The sequence below is a fragment of the Thamnophis sirtalis genome, unplaced genomic scaffold (genome assembly GCF_051295495.1).
Source record: "Thamnophis sirtalis isolate CommonGarterSnake01/CBP01778 unplaced genomic scaffold, rThaSir2_p1.2 scaffold_12, whole genome shotgun sequence".
NCBI lineage: Eukaryota > Metazoa > Chordata > Lepidosauria > Squamata > Natricidae > Thamnophis > Thamnophis sirtalis.
Genome location: NW_028261392.1, coordinates 35040773 through 35065236, shown reverse-complemented (window position 1 = coordinate 35065236; position 24464 = coordinate 35040773). Strand labels below are relative to the sequence as shown.

The window sequence follows — 24464 nt, the reverse complement described above, 5'->3', positions numbered from 1 at the left end:
AAGACCCATATTTCTTAACTGCAGAATTCTGTATAAAAATACTCAGAAAATAGTCAGACTTCACTGTACATAAACAGCTATGTTGGGGTAGAGGTGTGTGAAAAGCTCCAGGAGTATTCTGGTAGGGAACAATGGAAAACTGAATGTTAAACTGCTTCAATCCTGCTTGCCTTTTCAAGCTCAGCCAAAGATAAATAAGAAATGCTAGATGGGCAAGCAGAAGAGAAAATCCACATAAAATCTATACACAAAATTATCCACGTACAATCTACAGTTCTTATACTAAGTGAAGCTGCTTATTGTAGCATTTGGAACCTTTATTAAGAGACAATGAACTTACAAACATTTACAGTATATATATTGGTTGTTTCTGAAACACATACCCACATACTCCCATTCTTTTAACCAGGAATCAGTAATCTATATAATCCCCATTATAGTGGGATTCCATTTGTTTTAATCATTACTGCATTCTAGTACCAGTTGAAATATATACATAATTTTTAGAGAAAATCTATCTATATGATCACTATCTTGAAAGTACATAATCAATCAATTTAACTAAACTTATATTTTATCATTTTTTCAGATTCCAATGGCATTACCTGCACGGAAATAGAACTGAACGTTGCCAGCGTACTTTTTTTAAAACTTAAATCACCCAATTACTTAAACAACCATTATGCATTTTATCTTGCTTCCTAATGGATGTACAATTGTTATTTTTTCCCACCAAACTGCATTTCAATGTATTATTGCTTGTTTTATTTTGACACGCTTATATTTAACTATTACCTCCTGCCACCATTATTTTCAGGTTCATCTGAAGTATAAAATTTCTACTAGCCTTTCCTCTTGACAAACAAAGGCTGTTATTAGGTAATGGTTGACCCCACTTCAAACCCTGAACTCAGGGATCCAATCCTGTTAATAGATTATCTAAATAACAGGTTTCTCCAATTGGCTTTGTATCTATCACTGTACTTACTTACAGTATGGTAGTGGTAAATCTGTTTTTTTTTTCTTTGTTTTATCTGCCAGAGATAAGATCAATCTCCACTCAAGAGGATTTTATAAACTTAGGCCTAGAATTCTGTAAAATAAAACGCAAAAAAGCCAACACAGTTCTAGGCTGCATAAACAGAGGGATAGAATCAAGATCACATGAAGTGTTAATACCACTTTATAATGCTTTGGTAAGGCCACACTTGGAATACTGCATTCAGTTTTGGTTGCCACGATGTAAAAAAAGATGTGGAAACTCTAGAAAGAGTGCAGAGAAGAGCAACAAAGATGATTAGGGAACTGGAGACTAAAACATATGAAGAACGGTTGCAGGAACTGGGTATATCTAGTTTAATGAAAAGAAGGACTACGGGAGACATGAAAGCAGTGTTCCAATATCTCAGGGGTTGCCACAAAGAAGAGGGAGTCAAACTATTCTTCAAGGCATCTGAGGGTAGAACAAGAAGCAATGGGTGGAAACTAATCAAGAAGAGAAGCAATTTAGAACTGAGAAGAAGTTTCCTGACAGTTAGAACAATTAATCAGTGGAACAGCTTGCCTCCAGAAATTGTGAATGCCCCAACACTGGAAGTCTTTAAGAAGATGTTGGATAGCCATTTGTCTGAAACAGTATAGGGTTTCCTGCCTAGCAGGGGGTTGGACTAGAAGACCTCCAAGGTCCCTTCCAATTCTGGTGTTGCGTTGCATTGCGTTGCGCTGCATTGCATTGTATCTGTAATTCTGTTCTTATATTTATCCAGCAGCCAGCATTTTCTCAAGGCAGTAGATATACCAGTAGTAGCATCCTTTTTTTTTCTTCACAGAAAATGCCAAACCAAAAATGATTTGTCCCCTTATGGTAGACAAGTGTGATTCTAGCAGCAGTGCAACTTAATTTAAGAACAACTGCCTTAATTTCCAGTTGCTTGGGCTGAAAATCAGATTGCTATTTTGCTTGGAAGCAACCCGAACAATATTACCTGTCAGGTTCCTTTCAGATGAATGCTCTTGAATTTTAATAGCTAGAGGTTAAATAGGCTGAATCCATGGTTTCAGTAGAAAACTTTTCAATCACATTGTAGTGTGAAAAGCTACCCATGTCAAAATTATCATTAAAGGTAAGGAAATTCTCAGCTTTATGGAATCTTGCAGTGCTATTCTAAACCTTGACAGTTAAATAGTACTTTTTCTTGTTCATTTTGCTGAGCATCTTTTGAACTTGCAAAAATTTAAAGCAATCCTATTTTTTACCTCATTGATTGATACAATTCTACAGAAATTATGAAAATTCTGAATACTGTTTTTTATACTAATTCATTAACTATGAATTTATGTAATATATACAATCATGTATATATATGAAATGTACCTGGTGAGCCGGCATATAAAAATGTAAAAAATAAAACACGAGGGATTTTCCAATGTGTAGTGGAAATAATAAAAATTAAAGATCAGTCTATGGCAGTCATCGGAGTAGCTACTAAGCAGAAGACATGGGAAAAAGGTTTCTGTACCTATGTTGCAGTGGTGGGTTCCAGATCCCAGTGCAACTGGTACGGTTCAACGGGGTCGGGCGTCCACATGAACGCGTGTGCGCATGCGTACTTACCGCCCGTGCCGCTCCATGACACCTCTGTGATGCTCCAGCTCCTCAGCGGAGTGGAGTGCAGTCGCCGTACATTCTGTGTGTGTGTTTGTGTGTGTGTGTGTGTGTGTGTGTAAGCCCCAAACAGCTCAAATACAGGTAAGGAGTGCGGGTAGGTAGGTGGGCCCTCCAGAGCACCGTACCGGAATGGTACCTAGTGCTCCCAGTAGGCACCGGTATGCCCATACCGGGGCATACCGGTCGTATCCCACCACTGCCATGTTGTCACCCAAGAAAAGTCACAGGAACCAAGAAAGGACGTTTTAAGGATACATCAAGATTTTATGAGAAGTTCTCTATTTTTGCTGAACCACAAAAAAGAAGCCCTATCTGCTAAGAATAAGCTCATCTCCCTGGCCACACCTGTATCTTGACTTTGCTCAGTCAGAGTTATGCTGACTGGATGTCATGTGCCATCCAGGAGTGCATACCGAAGGAAAATCAGCTGTCCTTTGTACGACCAGGTGTGTGCTATAGAGTGTGTGGTATTCAAAGGCAATATTATCTAAAACAATAAACAACATCCCTAAACAAAGTGCTAAAAATGGGGGGAACCAAAACATAACAGTAACTCTCCCTTAATAATGAAATAAGAATGAATATTTCCCAGATCTGGATTAGTAAAGGAAACTAACTCCCAGCTACAAACCACCACATTGTAAATATTACAGAAATGTTACAGAAAAAGAACTCATGCAAGTAGCCTGCTGCCAAAAGTGTAAAAAAAAAGTTATAATTAATTACTGCATTACCAAAACAAATAGCTCTCTCCAAGGACCGAGTGCCTGGGTATGTGAGATGAAAGAGTGTTAAAAAGCTAGAGTTGCATTAACTTCAGAAAGAAGTGATTAGTCAGCAGGCTGACAGCTGTGCTAGGAGATGGATGCCAGATTTCCAGGGTATGCCTGTACTTGCTGCCAAGTGTTTGCTTGTCACACCAGATAAATGGAATATCAGCAGTGTTTTATTTGACCTACTCGCAAGAAAAATAAAGTAACCCCCAGGTTCTCTGTGTGTTTGCCACTGACCTTGCATCAGCCGCGTTTGAGCAGTTAAGACTCCCTGGTCCATATGTGTTAACCCTTTATAGAATTAGCTTCAAACTCTTTTGCTTCCAAGTCTCCTTGAAATTGGATGCTCAAATATAATAAGAGACAGCTAGTTGGCACTGTAAGTTTGACCTTAAGGGTTCTTTAATTTTTAAATGGTCAAACTACAGTACTTATTTCTTCATAAAGGAGCAATCAGTATTGGGATCATGAGTCTTTGAATCTTTTTTTTTAATTGTTGGTGTATTTAAATCCTTTCTTTTTGCCCAGTAATAAAAACCCACTTCTGTTTCCCCTGCCAGGAAACTCTGACACAGGTAAAAAGGTTTATAGTTTGTTCCTGCATGCTATGAAGTTTAGTGAGGGAGTGGAGCCTAAGAGCAACTTTATATGATGGAAGTAGAACTTAAGATTTCTTAGACCCCAAATTTCAAGCTTTCAGTGGAAACACCAACCCTTTGAACTGGGCTTAGAAACAAATTGCAGTTAATAAACCTGGAAGAACATTAATCTTAACTAAGGATCTGTATATGTCACAAAGGATGAAAAAAGATTAAACTTACAGCTGGATTTTACAAAAAACGAGGGAACCATTTTTGTTGTTGCTATTGAGGCTTTATTCCAATACTACTGAAGTGCCTAATAAGGCCCAGTTTGCTTGTCTGAAAATTTTAATACAAGTGTGATCACAATAGAGCCCCAAATGTCTGTTGTTGAGTAAGACAATTGCTAAGTGAACTGTACCCCAATTGCACTTTTTTTGCCACAGTTGTTAAGTAAATCACTGAAGTTGTACAAGTGAATCATTCAGTCCTTAGACGAATCTGGTTTTCCCCAATGACTTTGTTTCATCTGGGAAGTTACAAAGGGTTATCCCATGACCTAGCACAGTGCAACTGTCATAAATATATGCCAATTGCCAAGCGTCCAAATTTTAATCAGATGATCCTGGTGCATTGATCATAAGTGTGAAAAATGTTCATTAGTCACTTTTTTCAGTGTTGTTGTAATTTCAAACAGTTATTAAATGAATGGCTGTAGGTTAAGAGCTAGTCTTACCATTTAAGGACATAATCTGCTAGTGACAAACATCAAATAGCCACACAGCTTTCTGTTTTGCTTTGTTAAGCTAATAGATTTAGATAATATGAATGCTTATCACTGTTTTATAAATTGCATTTGCTGAAATTATCCCTTACATATTTGAGATGAAGCAGTCACTGTTTTATTCTGCATATTTATTATTATTGAGCATGGAAAGCATGCCAAGATTTCAAGTGTGTTTTAGATCCAAAAGAGAAAAAAATGTTGCATTCATCCCATTTTTATTAAAGAGTTGGTTTGCTATGCAATTAACAGACTGCAAGGAACTTGTGATATAGGATTAATTTGTTTCTTTGAAATTAACTCTGGATATTAGTTTTTAAGAATCTGATATAATTACTTGGCTTGGAAAACCTGGATTTACAGTACATACATTAGTAGTGGGTTCCTACTGGTTCGGCCGAACCGGGAGTGATTTGGTGGCCTGGGTTGTTGGAACCGGCAGCAACCCAGGCCTGCCACGCCCCCGAACCAGTTCTCTGGGCCGTGCCAGCAGTGCCGTCATCTTGTTTTTCAGTTCTATGCATGCACAGAACAATTTTAATCGCATTGCACATGCGCTTGAAGCGCACGGGGTGCACACACAAGTGAACTGGCAGTAGTGCCTGCCGGAACCCTCCCCTATCATACATTCTTTGTGAGGCACAATCCTTGTGGTGTCAAATGGGGTCAAAATATTACCTAATCAATCTTTGTCTCTAGGGAAACTAAAGACATGTGTTTAATTCATCTGAATTTATTTGCAGTCTCTTGAAGTCTCTTCTAAAAATGGCATTTTCTGAGTAAGCATAGTTTATTTTGGGGCCATATGCAAACACAATCACAGTATGACTTTTTCTTTTTTTTTAAGACTGAGTTCTATGTGATATTTCATCTGTATCTTGCACAACACATAGTACCAAAAGAAATTTTCCCAAAATTCACACAAAGCTAACACATTGTGATCTTGCTGATAAAGCTTTAAATGGATTGCTTTGACTATTGAAATGTTCTAATATGTAGTGATTAATGTTGTGATAAGTCAGAATCAAAGCTACCAAAAAATATGAATGTGCAGGTTTTCTTTAAAAGAATAAATTATAGCCAAAGGGAATAATATAAAACATGTCATAAGACATGTATTTGTCTTCCTATTACAAGATATTGTTAAGAATTACAATCCTCCTAGAGGTGGGATTCTACCAGTTTGGGCGAACTGGTAGCTCCGACGATCAGCTGGGAGTGGACCAATTCGCCCCAACAATCAGATGGGCCCACCCATCCGCGCTATTCTGCTACCTTTATTTTCTCAGCTGATTCATGTTGCAGAGCAGATTGCCCCATGAATCAGTTGTGTTACTCCTGCAAAGAAACCCGGAAGTGAAGATTTCTTCAAACTGCTCATGTGCAAATTGCACGATCACCGAACCAGTTGCTACACCGAAATGACCCACCATTGCCTTCCACTGAGGATCTGTATATTGCAGGAACCAGAAAGAGGGCTGAGAAAATATCTATAGACTGCTCACATCCTGGACATAAACTGTTTCAACTTCTCCATCCCAGGATGCCCCTATAAGGCATTGCATAGCAAAACAACTAGACACAAAGGTAGTTCCCCTCCCCTCGTGCCATCACTCTGCTGAACACCTAATTTCCACAGCACTCTCTTAGGCCTAAAGGTATCTTTTTCATATTCTCATCTTCTCATTTTTTCTCATCTTTCCTACTATCTTCTCCTATTGGTATATTATAATTATCACTTGTTGTTTGGATCTTATGATTAATTATTGTAACTATGCTTTATGATCTATGACTTATCACTTCTGTTGTTTGTATGTACACTGAGAGCTTATGCACCAGAGACAAATTTCTTGTGTGTCCAATCACACTTAGTCAATAAAAAATAAAGCATTCTATTGTGAAGGTAAAGATTGTAAGCTTGGGAGTTGGTAGTAAAGATTAACTAAAAGAAAATGAGGCTGATCTTGTCTAAATATTACCATTTCTTGTATTAGCTCAAAATGATATTTCTTAAATATGCTGGCTTATAACTTATTATGTTTGTCTCTCTCTCTCTTCTGCTATTTATTATATTTATGTCTTAGTTTTCCCCCTCTGGCATTTGGATCCAAATTTGGTTCTTTAATTATTGCACTTGACTGTCATTTTATATATTGTGTACTTTCTTTAATGTTATACAGTATTTTTTGTTTGTTGGCGTTTGCTGCACAAAGTCACATTGTTTGAGTAGAGCAGTCCTTTAAATGGATCAAATAAATAAGTGCTATCTTTTATTCAGCAGCACGAAGGGAAGTACATAGAGCTCTCTTGCTGTATTTTGCCATAAGAATGATCTTTTGCCAAAGGTTGGGCTACATGAGAGTGATTGGTTAAAAATCGTTCAATAAGTTTTTGTAGTGAAGAATATGCTAGATGGATCTCTCTACTCCCAATTTTAGTGGAAGTGGATCTACTACTATAATTCTGAACAAATATATGATATTCAGAATTCTTATAAATTCAGTCATACAGCTAAGTGTTGACTGATTAGAGATAAACAAAGATAGTTTTATTCCTGCTTGTAACAATTATCAAGAGGTATTAGAAGCCCACAAACACAAAAAATAACACTGGTTAATTATCCAGAATAATTTAAAATAATTCTGCACTACATCAGCTATATCCCTAATGACAACAAGAAATTACTAAAGTAGACAATTCTTCTGATTAATTGGTTTGAATTAATAGTATAATGAAATAGCATTGTTATGAGTGATTTTAAATGAATCACTCTTTAAATGATTTTCATAAAACTTTACATGTTTAGAGAAAAGCTGAATTTCAACCAGTTTTTATTAATGCAGGTGGCTGCCATGATTTTAATCATTGATAACTATAAAATACTGCTGTTCATATAAAACATACCTTTCTTCTTTATCTTTATTTTTTTTATTTACTATGAAAACCATCACCAGAAGAAGTCATCTAACACAAGAACTGCCCTCATCACCAGATGGAGATAAGAGTACTTGAAGCTATTTACAAAGGCTGGAGATAATGTGTACCTTATAGTTTTTCACTGCCCAAAGGCAATGCAATATTCAAGTGTCAAAAGCAAACAATAAAACAGAAATATTTTTCTTCATTAATAAACCAGATGGCTTCTTATGCATGAGTTAGGAACTCACAGCAACCGTTTAACAACATTTTCTCAGCTTGATTGCAAGATATGCTGTGATGGGTTAAAACTTGGAATGAGAATTTCAGCAACTATTGCACATGCAATAATGCTACAATGCTACAATGTTCATTATAATAGGCATGCAGATCAATTCTATCTCTCTCTCTCTCTTTCATACACACACTCAGTCACTAACATTCTCTTTCAACCTTTAACTGAGTGAAACAGCAACAATTTTCGAACCAAAGTACCACACACCACAAAACGTGTCCAAAAACTGGGACCCACAAATCCTGGGGAATTGAAATTTTGTAAATTTTATAAAATATTTTATGACATAAAATTAGCATAAAACAGTTTGTGATGTAAAACAAAATGTTATAAAATAGTTCCTCTGCTAATGTTTGACTATGTTATATAGTTAATTGTGGGCCATTTTCAAGGCAATATATTAGAAACCAGTATTGAAGGCACTGAGGAATCTGGTAAGGAAATATCTGACAGGATGATTCAATGGAAAGGCTAACTAAATATATGTAGTTATTAACTGGATGTTAATATTTACAAAAAGCTTTTGTTACAATGATTATTGGAAAGGTAGAATATTTTTCATTTCTAGGTATCACTGACATACAACTGTTCTCCAGTTCTAAGCTACGGTATTATGTACAAGATTATTATATACACAGTTTATTTTACAAAGCTAGATTCCACTTTGAGATCAAATTTTAGGAACTTACTTGTGTGGTAGTTTATCCACATTTCAGATATATATTTCAAATTATCATTTCATAGCAAATCTGACCAGCTTTTAAAAAACTATATAGAGTTTTGACTTAAAAAAAAATTGTTAAAGATTTGTCGAAAGAATATTTTTTGATCAATTGCACTGCAAATTCCTGCTAGGAAATTACTGTTTCTCTTTAAAAAAAAATGAGAGAACACTAGTTATGACATTGCATATTGAAAAAGTATCTGTATAAACAATAGGCAAATGCATTTCTTACTTTGTGAAGAGCATTAACATAGATTAAAAACCTTTCTTTAAAGCAGGGGTCTCCAAACCTGGCTACTTTAAGACTTCTGGACTTCAATTCCCAGCATTTCTCAACCAGCATGACTGACTGAGGAATTCTGGGAGTTGAAGTCCACAAGTCTTAAAGTGGCCAGGTTTGGAGACCCCTGCTTTAAAGCATCAAAGTTGTCAGACTTCACCTCAATACACCTAAGTCCATATCTCTCAACTCTTTCAGAATTAACTTATTTGGCAGTAGACTCTAAGGCATGTGTTGGCTAAACTAGCTAAACATGTTACCAGAGACAAAGAAGCATGCAAAGATTGGCATGCTACAGAATACAAAAGTCAGAGTATGTATGGACTCTTCCCCAAGATGGCTGCTGAAGGTAAGGAGCTTTTTTTTCTCTTGCCAACAATGTGCTGGTTTTGCTGCCAAAGCTGATCCTCTGGCAGTGCTATTCCCTGGATTTGTATGGGAGCACTTAGGAATGACCCAAAATGGCTTTTGGACTGTCATGGACCCACTTGGGAAGGGGAATCTTGAAAATTCCAGGTCCCTCTGGCAGTGGTTGGAAAGTCATTGGGCAAATCCATCTTCCTGTCAGCAGCTTTGCTTTCTAAGCAAGCCTGGGTTTTAACTTTTAACTTTTTGAATTTATTATTTTACTTCGCTTTTTGTCTTTAAAAGTTGACAAGCTGTTTGAATGCAGATTTATTTCTTTGAAGTTCAATCCTGAATTTCTTTACAATACTAGAAACCTGACTGAGTGGGGAAGTGACAACTTTTTCTTTCCTACGAGAACTGAGGGAAATTAGAGAATCAATTTATTACACCTAACTGGAAATCACTTCTTTGTTCAGAAGATAGACTCACTGTGGAGATAATTATATTTAATTGAACAACAATCCATAAGAGATGGCATTAAGAAACAAACATGGACATTTGATCCAGGACGGATCAATTTTTTAATTTTTAAAAATTTAATTTTTGGGATGATTTAGGATAGATAAAATGCTGTGGCAAATTTTCTATGAGTGGAATGGATTATAATAAGGATTTGTTAACCAAGAGTTTTGAAACCTTGACCTTGTCCTTTTTATTATTATTATTGTTCTTCCTAGCTATTTGGTCATTACCATGTTTTCCCGAAAATACGACATGTCCTGATAATAAGGCCATGCCACATTTTTCGGGTGGGCAAAAATGTAAGCCTCCCCCAAAAACAAGCCCCCTGGACAACCCCCCTCCAGCCAGGCAGAGTGCCACTCACCAACCTAGCGGTATCTTGAAGGTGCCAAGCCGCAGAAATGGGGGGGGGGGCAAAGACTCGCATTGCTTGGCGCTTTCGGGATACCGCTAGGTTGGTGAGCGATGCTGTGCCCAGCTGGAGAGGGGGGTTGCCAGGTGGTTGCTCTTTTGCGAGTGGGCTCCCAAAGAGCCGGGCACAGCCTCAGGGTCTAACGGCTGTGTTGTGCTGTTGCCCAAATCCCCTTTCCAGCCGGGCACAGTGCCATTCACTGACCAAGAGGTATCGCCAAGCTGCATGAGCAGCTGTTCACCGCCTTCCAGCTCCCGCAGCTTGGCGCCTTCGGAATGCTCCTAAGTCAGTGAATGGGGCTCTGCATGGCTGGAGAGGGGGGTTGCGCGAGTGGCTTTTCCGCTCCCCGCTCGTGTGCCTCCCAGCCTCACGATGCCCTTGCCTAACTCTCCCTGCAGAGCCAGGGCAACTCCGCTGCTGCAGGATTCAGCTGTGGATCTCCGGAATTTGGAAGCCGGAGAATAGGTTATGCTTGGAGCGCTGCCACCGCGGTGCCCTGGCCCTGCAGGGAGAGCTGGGCCAGGGCATGGTAAGGCTGGGAGGCACCCGAGCTGGGGATGAAAAAGGCGCTCACGCAATCTCCCTTTACAGCCAGGCAGAGCACCATGCACTGACCTAAGGATATCCCAAATGCATCAAGCCGTGGGAACTGGGGGGAGAGCAGAGCACCACACGGCTTAGCACCTTTGGGATATCACTGGGTCCGTGAGTGGTGTTCTGCCCAGCTGGAAAGGGGGGTTGCCGGGTGGCTGCTCGGGAGCATGGTCACCTCATGGCTGGTATGTTGCGCTGCTGCGACAGTGCAACACAGCCATTTGCCCCTGAGGCTGTGCCTGGCTTTTTGGGTGCCCGCTCGCAAGAGAGCAGCCACCCGGCAACCCCAAAACAATAAGCCCCTCCAATAATATTTTTTGGGTCAAAAGAAAATAAGATCCTGTCTTATTTTCAGGGAAACACGGTAATATGCCATATAGAAGACTGGTCAATAATTTGCAAATAGATTTACCAGCTTAGAAATAATCAGCAATATCTGAGGATTATAGGTTTCCCATGTCCATTTAAATGCTGTTTGGCAGTACATAGAGTAGGCAGCCAACTTTCTCCCAGATTAACTAAACCACTTCACAATCCCTGCTCATGCTGATCCTCATGCTGACTGGAATGATAGAAAGTGTAGGTCAATGCAACTGACAGAGCATTGCAGCAGGCTATTCTAGATTGTAGCATCTGTTTTATGCTAGCAGATTGGACCGGAGTCCTGACAAGAAGAGAGGAAACCTTCCATGCATTCAAAACTGGAATATTTTTCTTCCTGTCCTAGAAACCCCATATTTATCATATAAACTTGCAAACATCTGTTTCCCAAGACCAATCCTCCTCTTCAATACAATTCAAAGAATTCAAATTTTGATTGATTTGCAAAAACGAGGGGTTTTTTATCCTTTCCCTTCCCATCAAGCAAACATTTGTCAGCATGGATGGGACTGTTTTCATGATTTTAGGCTTAGTCCACAAAGAAATGTTATTTGCCCATGAATAATGTATAATTCATTCGAAGTGCAGAAAGTGTAGAAAGTGTACTATTTCTTATTTTCAGGGAGACACATGAGTGTAGGCAGAAGAATTGATATTCCTGCCAAGAGGACAAAGGGAAATTTACTTTGATTCATGACATAGTGCCTTATTTCCGGATCAATATAAATGTAATAATTTTTTGTTGTTGCTCTTTTGATTTTTTTTCCAGCAAAAGTGCAATCAAATATACTTCCAGTAATAATGCCCCCCTATTTCCTAAATCTAAAACAGTATCAAAACTAAGTTACAAAAAGGATTTTTCTAAAATTCCAGCAGTTTCACTGAGAGTAACATAAGGTAAAGCTATCTATTGACAAACAATCATATGTTTGAATGCCATATAGAGAGAAATAATGCAGCATCTCAGACATATGAATAGAAATTTGTCCAGAGAAAAAGACTGGCCAAAATTAGAAGAATCATCAACAATGCTGTTCCAAAGAACAGTCTTAAAAAATACAGAATAACTCAAACTATTGGAAGAGAATATACCATTTTATGGACATAGAACAACACCTGGATGATTTCCACCATTAAAAAAATCCAAATAAAATGAAAAAAGGCAATTCTGAAATAAATTGCATCCTTAATGCTGTGAAATGAGCCCAGATATATGCCAAGAAATTGCTAAACTGATGTATTTATTACTTGATTCATGTACTTTCATCTCTTTATAGTTTCATGCCACAACCAGAGGTTGTTTTTTTTTTTTTTTTGTATGAAATGCAGGAAGACTATGACTTACCTTTTTCTACAATAAATTCTATGCATGCATGACAAATCCAAACATGCAAAATGTTTAATACCCCAGTTCAGAGATACCTCAGGGACAAAATCCAATTATGAGTTATATGCCACAATAAATAGGATTCAGCATTTCACAGAGCAATTTATAATTCATAAAAACAACAAAATGTACCTGTCAGATAGAACCCGGAGAGTAGATTTCTGTGCTGCCTGCTGGAAAGAAGGGCAGAGATGTTTATTTTATACAACTTTTAAAATATGAGCTCAATCAACACTTAAAAAATGTGTCACCCACATTCTTGTCACATATCCAAATTTTAAGGATTTACAAAGTTACACTATAGCCATCTGGCTATTTTCCAGCTATTGTACACCATGTAATAGCAGTTTGTTAGATTAGCACTTTTGAAATATTAAAGAACTTACCCAGACATTTAAATCTGAAAAATCCTATTTGGAAGTTTTTGTTTTTTTAAATGAGAAAAAAAATGTCCTTCCTTTGAACCATTAGCAAACTGTTCAAGGATGGCAACAAGCATCCTAAGGCACAGTTGTGATTAGTTGCCAATTTTAACTTGGCAAATTAACAGGGCTACCTACAGATGAGTAAATGATCCATTGATAATTACCTTATGGCTATGTAGTATCTTTATTGGATAATGTAGGAAATACGTTAGCATGGAAGTCTCTTGCAGAGGGTAAGAAACTTTTTAAAAAATAACAGAAAATTCAGATTTAATCAGATGATTAACTTTCCATTTCACTGCTGATCTTTTGTGGACCTACTTTCTAGCTTCGCTTGTATGTCCTCCAAAATACGCCAGACAGGAAATACAACCTCATGAGCTAATTCTATTTATTGTAAGGCTACATTAACAGAATCTTGCAAGTCTGAAAATACAAATTTCTTTTTATAGTCTGATCAATTATGGTGGGTCCTTCTTAAGTTTCTTTCTCTAACTGTTAAGCAACTACAGGCTCCTCCCTCCCTTGTCTGATTATTCGCTAGGCGGCATCTCTTTACCTTGTCCCATAAGATTACTTGCAACATACCATTATATTACTTTATTACCTGCAGATATCTATAATGTAGGAGTTCTCAAATTATGGATCAAGATTCCAGGCAGGGAAAACAATTGGGTGCAAGATGTCCCAATTTCTTATTAAACTTAATTAGACATGCAAATGAAGTGGGACCAATATCAAAACTCACTGTGAGCTATGTTTCTTGTTTGGTCTGATTAAGCTTGCATCAGGCATAGCATGCTAATATTTCAGAATTACCAATGATATGCATTTGAAAATGTAATTATGAAAATAAAGAACACTAACTGTAATGAAATCATTAATTTTATTAAGGAGGTGAGGATGGATCTCATGCAAACTTATCATTTTAGGTGATGACATTACCATAACATTTGAAACCCCCTGCTTTAGTGGCTATTTTCTTGGCTATAATACTGTGTCTGGTTTGACTTCATCCATTCTGGAATGTACCATTTTAGTTTATAATAAAGAGTTTTTATTAAAAGGTTTACTTTCAAAAAGACATTAAGTGTCAAACTCCAAAAACCAAGAAAGACATGCTGAAGTTCTTCTAAGCAGTTTCCTTTATTGTTTCTTACCTACAGACAGAAATCTTGCCAAACCAAAGCAGACTGTTTGCACCATTAAATATACTCTATATTCTGAGAACTCCTTGAAAGGAGCTGTCTTAACTCTCTTCCTCCCAGGCAAACTGTCTACATTTCTCTGTCTTTTGCTCCTCTAGAATGCACTCTCACCCTCATGGGAATTTGGACTTCATTCTATCACATCATGTTACTGTACTTTGCCTTATTGTCAACACTTTGTAACATATTGATTGATGTAGCTAATTTGTGTTATATTTTATTGTACACAAGGCACTTGGAATGGTACATAAAGGTAAAGGTTTCCCTATCAGTCGTGTCTAGGGCATGGTGCTCATCTCCAATTCTTGGCCAAGGGAGCCAACGTTGTCTGAAGACAATTTACATAGTCATGTGGCCAGCATGGTCATATGCCAAAGGCACATAATGCCCTATTTTATAGTGGCCTATAGTCTCTTTGAGACTTTCATGGCTGAGCATCTTCATCTAACACACACTTTTGTAACATATACAACAATGCAAATAGCTTGAGGATATAGGGTACAGCCAGTTTCCTCAAATTCAGGTTGGACGGTAGAAATTCAAACTCTATGATTGAAGAAATTCAAGAAACTTATATATCTTCAAGAGAAGTATACTATAGAAGCATACGTTCTGTTAGGCAGTATTTATTTTTTCTGAGATCTAATTTCTATTTTGTTATTTTCTATTTTTCACCTGAAATAATAGGCTCTCCCTAAAATATAGGTAAGATATACAAGTGAAACTCGAAAAATTAAAATATTGTGCAAAAGTTCATTTATTTCAGTAATGCAACTTAAAAGGTAAAACTAATATATGAGATAAGACTCATTACATGCAAAGCAAGATAGCTCAAGCTGTGATTTGTCATAATTGTGATGATTATGGAGTACAGCTCATGAAAACCCCAAATGCACTATCTCAGAAAATTAAAATATTACATGCAATCAATAAAACAAGGATTGTACATAGAACAATATCGGACCTCTGAAAAGTATAAGCATGCATATGTACTCAGTACTTGGTTTGGGCCCCTTTTGCAGCAATTACTGCCTCAATGCATTGTGGCATGAAAGCTATCAGCCTGTGGCACTGTTGAGGTATTGTGGAAGACCAGGATGCTTCAATAGCGGCTTTCAACTCTTCTGCATTGTTCGGTCTCATGTCTCTCATCTTTCTCTTGTCAATGCCCCATAGATTCTCTATGGGGTTCAGGTCAGGCGAGTTTGCTGGCCAATCAAGCATAGAAATCTCACGGTCATTGAACCAGGTTTTGGTGCTTTTGGCAGTGTGGGCAGCTAGAAAATGAAGTCAGCTTCCCCATAAAGCTTGTCTGCTTGTCTTCCCCATAAAGCTTGTCTGCAGGAAGCATGAACTGCTCCAAAATCTCCTGGTAGACGGCTGCGTTGACCCTGGTCTTACTGAAGCACAGTGGTCCAAAGTCCTGTTGCTCAGTGGTCCAAAGTTCTCTTTTCTGATAAGAGCAACTTTTGTATCTCATTTGGAAACCAAGGACCCAGAGTATGGAGGAAGAATGAAGAGGCCAATCAAGCACAGTAATCCCATGGTCATTGAACCAGGTTTTGGTGCTTTTGGCAAAAGTTGCTCTCATCAGAAAAGAGCACTTTGGACCACTGGACAACAGGACTTTGGACCACTGTGCTTCATTAAGACCAGGGTCAACGCAGCTGTCTACCAGGAAATTTTGGAGCACTTCATGCTTCCTTCTGCAGACGAGCTTTATTCATTTTCTAGCAGGACTTGGCACCTGCCCACACTGCCAAAAGCACCAAAACCTGGTTCAATGACTGTGGGATTACTGTGCTTGATTGGCCAGCAAACTCGCCTGACCTGAACCCCATAGAGTATGGGGCATTGACAAGAGAAAGATGAGAGACATGAGACCAAACAATGCAGAAGAGCTGAAGGCAGCTATTGAAGCATCCTGGTCTTCCATAACACCTCAGCAGTGCCACAGACTGATAGCTTCCATGCCACACCGCATTGAGGCAGTAATTGCTGCAAAACGGGGCCCAAACCAAGTACTGAGTTCATATGCATGCTTATACTTTTCAGTATAAGCAGTATATTGTTCTATGTACAATCCTTGTTTAATTGATTGCATGTAATATTCTAATTTTCTGAGATGGTGGACTTGGGTTTTCATGAGCTGTACGCCATAATCATCACAATTATGACAAATCATGGCGTGAACTACCTTGCTTTGCATGTAATGAGTCTTATCTCATATATTAGTTTCACCTTTTAAGTTGCATTACTGAAATAAATGAACTTTTGCACAATATTCTAATTTTTCGAGTTTCACCTGTGTTTTTGAAACATTCCATTCCAAAAGTAGAGATAAGTCAGTTTATTTGTCTATGGAGATTCTCAATCATCCAGGTCATGGTTGGCCATCTCTGACTGGGTGTGGGGAATAGAAGGATTTATATGCCTTGGGTCAGAACAATTACAAGAAGTCCAGTTGCCTCCTGAAAAAGGACCTTTGGGATGGTCAGCCTATTTGTAACCATTTTAGTTCCACATGTGCGCATACGTCTATTTTAGTTCCACAGGCATTTATCTATTTTAAAAACACAGCATGACATGCAAGTATGGAAGGCATTTAAAATATTAATTATAATTATACGGTTCACTTTTTATCTTAAACTGATGTGCACCTTTTTCAGTGCTTGGCTTTTGAAGGGGAGGAAAGGAGATGCACTCTAAAAATAGCACATGAAGTTAAAAAAAAACCTTTGTTTACAAATAGTCCTCAACTTATGACTACAATTGAGTCCAAAATTTCTACTGCTAAATGAGACATTTGTTAAGTGAATTTTGCCACATTTTATTATCTCTTTTTGCCAAATGCTAAGTGAATCACTGCAGTTATTAAGTTACTGACATGGTTATTAAATGAATTTGACTTCCCATTGATTTTGCCTGTCATAAGGTTGCAAAAATCACATGACTCAGGGATACTGCAACAATCATAAATATGAGTCAGTTGCCAAGTATCTGAATTCTGAAGGATAACATTATTATTTGTACATTACCACTGGAAAAGTAGATTAGGTTGTTTTCTTAAAAAGGCAATTCAAACAAAGCCTCATTCATTTATAATGAATTTTGCAGTTCGCCATACTATCTTACCTCTTATCCTCCTGTTATAATTTATTTTAATCCTGCTTTCTGAGAACTATTAAAAATTATATTGTCTTTTATTTAGCTCAAATAGCATTACCTTGGAGAAAATCTTGTGTTTATTTGAAAGATGATCACATATAGATGATACAATGCCCATTTTATAATTTGGTACCATTAATTATTCTTGATTGACACACAAATTGATTGTCAACCTTGTTTTCTAAGCTCCTTTAAAAAGTGATCTCACTTAAGGAAAGGAAATATCCTTTCAAAAGATGAAATAAAAGATAAGAAATATTGTTTCATGACATCACAATTGCTGATAGATTACTATATGACATCATGGTAAAATGATTTGTAAACTAATGTATACCCAAGCATTATAAGTTTTAATTATTTGCTTCACAATACTGAATAGGACACGGTGGCTCAGTGGCTAAAACGCTGAGCTTGTTGATCAGAAAAGTTGGTAGTTCGGTGGTTTGAATCCCTAGTGCCGCATAACGGAGTGAGCTCTCGTTACTTGTCCCAGTTTCTGCCAACCTAGCAGTTCGAAAGCATGTAAAAATGTAAATAGAAAAATAGGAACCACCTTTGGTGGGAAGGTAACAGTGTTCCGTGTCCCTTCGGTGTTTTGTCATGCCAGCCACATGACCATGGAGACGTCTTTGGACAGTGCTGGCTCTTCAGCTTTGAAATGGAGATGAGCATCCCCCCCCCCAGAATTGAGAACGATTAGCACACATATGTGCGAGGGGTACCTTTACCTTTACCTTACTGAGTAGTTTATCTTTAATTTATGCAATTAATTTTCTATTTCCTATCATTTGATAACTTCACTGACACGTATATATTCAGTATCTGTTTTGCAGATCTGTTTTGCTTCTTTTCCTTGCTTATAAAAAGAACTCAAGCAATGTTTCCACAGGGAGAGGAGGAATTAGAAGGAGAACATTCTGTGCAAATTGGTTATCCAGTCATGGAAGAATAGCAGATCTTTCTTGCACTGGTGTTTCTTTATTTTCTCTTTCTTACCTGCCACTTGCCTCAGGAACCAGAACAGAATAAACTTACTAAACAAAAGCTGTTTATTACAGTATGGTACATAGAGAGATTCACAAGCTTGTGAAATTTACATGTTATCCTCTCCTCTTGTCTTTATATTGGCATCCCCTTCTCAGTACATAAGTGCTTATTTGGCATAATTTATGATACACAGAGAATGCTCAATGTCATTACTGCAGAATATGCACTTGACCTTCTCTCAATTATGCACATTCAAATCAAGCCTCTTTGTGTTATACACGCAGTGCTACAGAGCTTATATCTGCACTATTTCTTTGGGGCACAGCCATGCAATAGCCACAGAAGAAAGCTTTTAAAAGTAATGAGCATCTGCTGCAAAGGGCAGTGGCTGCTGAGATCATTAAATGTGATCATTAAACTTCATCTTCTATTAAAATCTTGTTAGCCAATTTTAGATGCACTATAGCTATGGCTCTATTAATGAAAGCTGTCACAGCTAATCTGGCTTGCAACATTGAGATTTTAAATGTTTCACCTTGGGAGTTTATCAGATAATACGCCCTTAGGGGTAGGCTAACCCACAGGTAAGGAGGTCACTTTTATGTGGCTTGCTAAATTTCTCCTCAACATCTATTCAAAGAAGCTATAATGATATTAGTTTAATACCCAGCTTTTATGATGCATTTGTAAAGCCTGGAAATGGTATGACTTAAAGTATGTTTAGAGTGTGATTTGACATTGAATTACTGTGTTTTTACCTTATAAAAGCAGTGTGTCTATGTATCATTTGAACAGGATCAGAAAGCTGGGACATGTAGAATAGGGTTTAAGCTATTTTCTCCAAAAATTGTCTCCCCCCCCCCTTTAAAACTGGAGGAAAAAACATCAATTGCCTGTACTAAACTTATGAGGCAAGTCTGACAGTCAAAAATGCAAAAGACTTGCAAGCTAGAGTCATAAAAGTCAAGGAGTCCAGTGAAAAAATAAGACTAAAATATAAAGAGACCAAATTAATGATGACAGGTAGAACAAGCAGGCTTAGAAGACAAAAAAATATGGATGGATAGGTGAACGACAGTTTGCTGGCAGTTTACTGATTCTAAATATCTTTTGATCAGAATGAAGCAACCTGAACTTCTCCATATGTTTTGGAACTCTCAACCTGTCTCTCACTTTGGAAAGAAACATGGATGACACAGTGATTATTCAGATGTTCTCAAGGAAGATAACCTACCATTTACCTAAATACAATCTACTTTTGCACCAGCAATTTAATGTTATGTTTGTCCCCATCATTTTCCCCGTTTCTACATATTTTCTTCTTGCTTGACTGTCTGATTTCCATGTACTTTTCTATCATTGGTGTCTTCACATTGTCTTTTATGGGAAACTGTTGCTATTATCAGTTTATACCACATGAAATTATGCATGAAAAGTGGCTTATTTTATCTTTTAAATGACAGTGCAACATTAGTTGCACTTAGGAATTGCATCTTTGGTAACAGCTGTAATTTACCACCTCTACTTCTTTTTAGATCTTGATATCAGTAAATGGGATAACATTTCATTTATAATGTATGCCTGATTAGTTATAGACAACTTGTTTGTTCTTAGTAAAACATATAGAGCTCTATCAGATGGCTCCCTAGTTCCTATCACATTTACCAACCTGCTGTTTTCAGAGTTAGATGATTTGTCCTACAATTTTTTAATGGTGAGATGAGAACATATGAATATGTCAAGCACGTAGGGAGGTTCAATTTCACTGATTTATTGCTAAAAGCCTTTGCACAAGAATCTTCTAACAAGTCAGCAAATGGTTAATGTTAGATAAGGGTCAATGGAAGTCAAGTTCATTTGTGACTAGGTAATGATTCTAGGCTGATCCTTCTTTTCATCATCACACAGCCTCCTGCTCTGCCAGTTGTTCTCTTACCGAATGCATAGAAAGCAAAGATTTTTTTTTAAAATTAAATCCCTAGGTTATTTATTTTCAAACACTGGACTGTAATTCCTACCATCAACAAGTCAATATGCTGGTTGAGAGATTATGAAAGCTATATTCTCATAGGCTATAGGTGTCAAACCTGCGGCCCGCAGGCCAGATACATCACCCACAGGCCAACATCCACCCCAGCTCTGTGAATGGAAAAAACATCACGATACATCACGTGACAGCAATGTGACGCGACGAGTTTTATACTCGTATCAAACTCGCATTTCGAACAAGCCACAATCATGTCAAAATAATGGCCTCTGCATCATGACTTGATAGCACAAGTGACATCTAATGCAAGAACATAACATCCATTATTTATAGTGCATGCTGTTGTGATGATGCACATGCTCTTATTTGTTTCTTCTGCTGCCCCTGCAATAATTGCTCATATATATTCTAATATGACCTTATAGGTAGCCCTCATTTAGCAATTGCCTCATTTAGTGATCATCTGTAGTTATAACAGTGATGATCGGTCCTAGCATTTACAACATTTGTAGGTCTATAAAGGAAAGGAAAACTAAAGTGAGATCATAGCTACAATTTATTTATTTATTTTATTTATTGGTCACCCAACTTACCACAGGGTAACTCTGGGCAGTTTACAATGTCAAAGTTAAATTGTGGTTTCACTTAGCAATTGCTTTATTTAATAGCTGAGTTATTAGTCCCAATTATGGTTGCTAAATGAGCACTACCTGCACTATTTGTATGTGTATGTAAATGAGGGGTGTCAAACTCAAGGCCCAGAGGCCAGATCCAGCCCATGTGGTGCTTAGATCTGACCCACGGAGTCACCCTGGAAACAACAAATGACCATCCCGCAGTGCCTTTGCCAGAAAAAATAGAGCGGCAGGTGGCCCTCCTAAACTCAAGTTTTGCTGGCAGAGGGATGCAGGAGGCCGTCACAGCCAAAAACAGCTCGGGAGCCTGTTTTTGTTGTCTGAGCACCACAGGCGCTCCAACACGAGTGATATTGAGCCGCCCCACCCAAGGTCAAACTCAACCCTGATGTGACCCTCAATGAAATCAAGTTTGACACTCCTGATGTACATGCATTCTTCATTCATGTTAATATCTAAAAATTATGTACAATATTTCAACCATATACACAACACACAACATAACTAGCAATTTTACAAACTAGAAGTATATATTGTAATATTTTTTTAAAAAACTTATTGTCCTTTCCCTGTATTACTATCTAAAGCATTCAGTGGTTTTTGTTTTTGCACATCCAGAGTTCCAATTCAGAGGCAGGTCTCAAAGGTTATTTGAGAAGGGAAGGTGGAGCGGGATATTGATGAAGGGATCTTGGGATTGAATGAAGTGGTATGGATTTTGGGCACACATTTTATGGATTTACATGCTTGAAGTATAACATAAAAAGCTCAGGATCGTAAAGTGAAGAGCGCGATCCTAATCTTATGGAATTTGGGCTTGGGAGGAATGGAGATGAGAAACGAAGGGTAGGAAGATGAGTAGCGAAAGTATGACTAGACTGCTCTGTATTTGAAGATAAATTGATTTTTGTATAAACTAATATTTGAATATAAGGTTAAGAAAGGCTATCTGGAGAGTCTACAGGAAGAAGGGGGTAAATATCAAAGAAGTAAGGGACGAGGACAAAATATAAATGGAATGATTTATACTGTTTAAATTTTTAAGAATGATGGGAGGCTGAGCATAATGCAAAAGATTTTTAATTTTTTTTAATTTATTTTTTCGTTTTTTTTCTTTTTCGGAGTGTTCTTTTTATTTTATTTTCATTATTATTGTTAATAAGATATTTTAGAAGGTGAATGGTACTGAACTGTGCCGGGTGTGGGACCTGGGAAGTCGGAGGGGATTAGGGAGGGGGGTTCATTGGGGGTGGGTGGGTGGGTGGAGATATAGTTTCAATATATAGAATAAGAAGAATACACTTGTATACTGTTGATCCTTATCTTTTCTTTTTATTTTTCTCTTTTTTTTTCTTTTTCTTTTTTTAGGAATAGAGAAATGCACCAAAGTGAGAAGTAGAGGAAAGGAAGAGGGAGAAGTAAGGAGGGAGGAAGAGGGGAATGTAAGGAGGATGAGAGGGGAAGGAGGGTGAGGAAGGCGAGAAAGGAAGATAGGAGGGGAAAGGGAAGTAAGAGGGGTGATCGTTGGAGGGAGAAAGGAAAGTTGGAGGGGGAGAAGAAGGGGTGTATGAAAGTGATAGGTTGGGTTTATGATGAGTTGTGTTTAGGTTGGGGTTTTTCTTTTCTTATTATTATATTATTATTATTGCAAATATTCAGTATATAAGTGAATGTACAAAATTGAAAATGAAAATGAATAAAACATTTAAATAATCAAAGGTTATTTTGCAGGGTTTTTTAAAGCTTATATTTATATTATTTTAACATTTACATTTACATTTTTTACATTTTATTGAGATTTATAGGCCGCCCTTCTCCCTGAGGGGACTCAGGGCAGCTTACAATCACAAGGGGAGGGGGTGCAACCAAGAGACAAACAATAGTGAACAAAATAAAATGGTAAACCACAACATGCATTCAACAGTCAGCACTCGGGCGGGTAAATTGGAAACCTATCCCCAGGCCTGCTGGGAGAGCCAGGTCTTGAGGGCTGTGCGGAAGGTCTGGATGGTGGTGAGGGTACGAATCTCAATGGGGAGCTCGTTCCACAGGGTCGGAGCTGCAACAGAAAAGGCTCTCCTCCGCGTAGTCGCCAGTCGTCACTGACTGGCGGATGGAATTCGGAGGAGGCCCAGCCTGTGCGATCTAATCGGTCGGAGGGAGGTGATCGGCAGAAGGCGGTCTCTCAAATATCCAGATCCACTACCATGGAGTGCTTTAAAGGTGGTCATCAATACCCTGAAGCGCACCCGGAGACCGACAGGTAGCCAGTGCAGCTCGCGGAGGATGGGTGTAATGTGGGCGAACCGCGGTGCGCCCACTATCACTCGCGCGGCTGCATTCTGGACTAACTGCAGTCGCCGGATGCTCTTCAAGGGCAACCCCATGTAGAGCCCATTGCAGTATTCCAGCCTAGAGATCACAAGGGCTCGAGTGACTGTTGCGAGAGCCTCCCGGTTCAGGTAGGGCCGTAACTGGCGGACCAGACGAACCTGGGCAAATGCCCCCCTGGTCACAGCCGACAGCTGATGGTCAAAAGTCAGCTGTGAATCCAGGAGGACTCCTAAGTTACGGACCCTGTCTGAGGGGTATAAAATTTGACCCCCCAGCCTGAGTGTTGGAATGTCAGCCAAATTATTGGGAGGGAAGCACAACAGCCACTCGGTCTTGTCCGGGTTGAGTACCAGTTTGTTAGCGCTCATCCAGTTCTTAACGGCCTCGAGACCCTGGCTCATCACGTCCACCGCTTCATTGAGTTGGCACGGGGCGGACAGATACAATTGTGTATCGTCCGCATATTGGTGGTATTTTATCCCGTGCCTCCGAATGATCTCGCCCAGCGGTTTCATGTATATGTTAAAAAGTAGGGGGGATAAGACCGAACCCTGCGGCACCCCACATGTTAGGGGCCTCAGGGATGATCTCTGCCCCCTGACCAACACCGACTGCGACCTGTCCGAGAGGTAAGAGGAGAACCACTGCAAAACAGTGCCTCCCACCCCCACCTCTCGCAGTCGTCGCAGAAGGATACCATGGTCGATGGTATCGAAAGCCGCTGAGAGGTCAAGGAGAACCAGGATGGACGCATGGCCTCCATCTCTGGCCCTCCAGAGATCATCGGTCAATGCGACCAAAGCGGTTTCTGTGCTGTAACCAGGTCTGAAGCCGGACTGGAAGGGGTCAAGATAACTAGCTTCCTCCAAGGCCCGTTGAAGCTGAAAGGCCACCACCTTCTCAACAACCTTCCCAATAAAGGGGAGGTTGGAGACAGGACGATAGTTGTTTAAAATGGCTGGATCCAAAGATGGTTTCTTCAGGAGGGGTCTCACCACCGCCGCTTTAAGTGCGGCGGGGAAGTGCCCCTCCCGAAGGGAGGCGGTCACGACCGC

General features: G+C 38.7%; 1 protein-coding gene across 3 annotated transcripts in view; it reads right to left on the bottom strand.

The window, feature by feature from the left end:
* Positions 1-24464, bottom strand: part of AFF3 (ALF transcription elongation factor 3) — a 226793-nt gene that overhangs the window by 45340 nt on the left and 156989 nt on the right. For all 3 annotated transcript variants that reach the window (XM_087726604.1, XM_087726606.1, XM_087726605.1), the window contains exon 8: positions 12798-12838. In XM_087726604.1, the coding sequence (XP_087582730.1) occupies positions 12798-12838 (41 nt within the window). The remainder of the gene's footprint in view (positions 1-12797; positions 12839-24464) is intronic.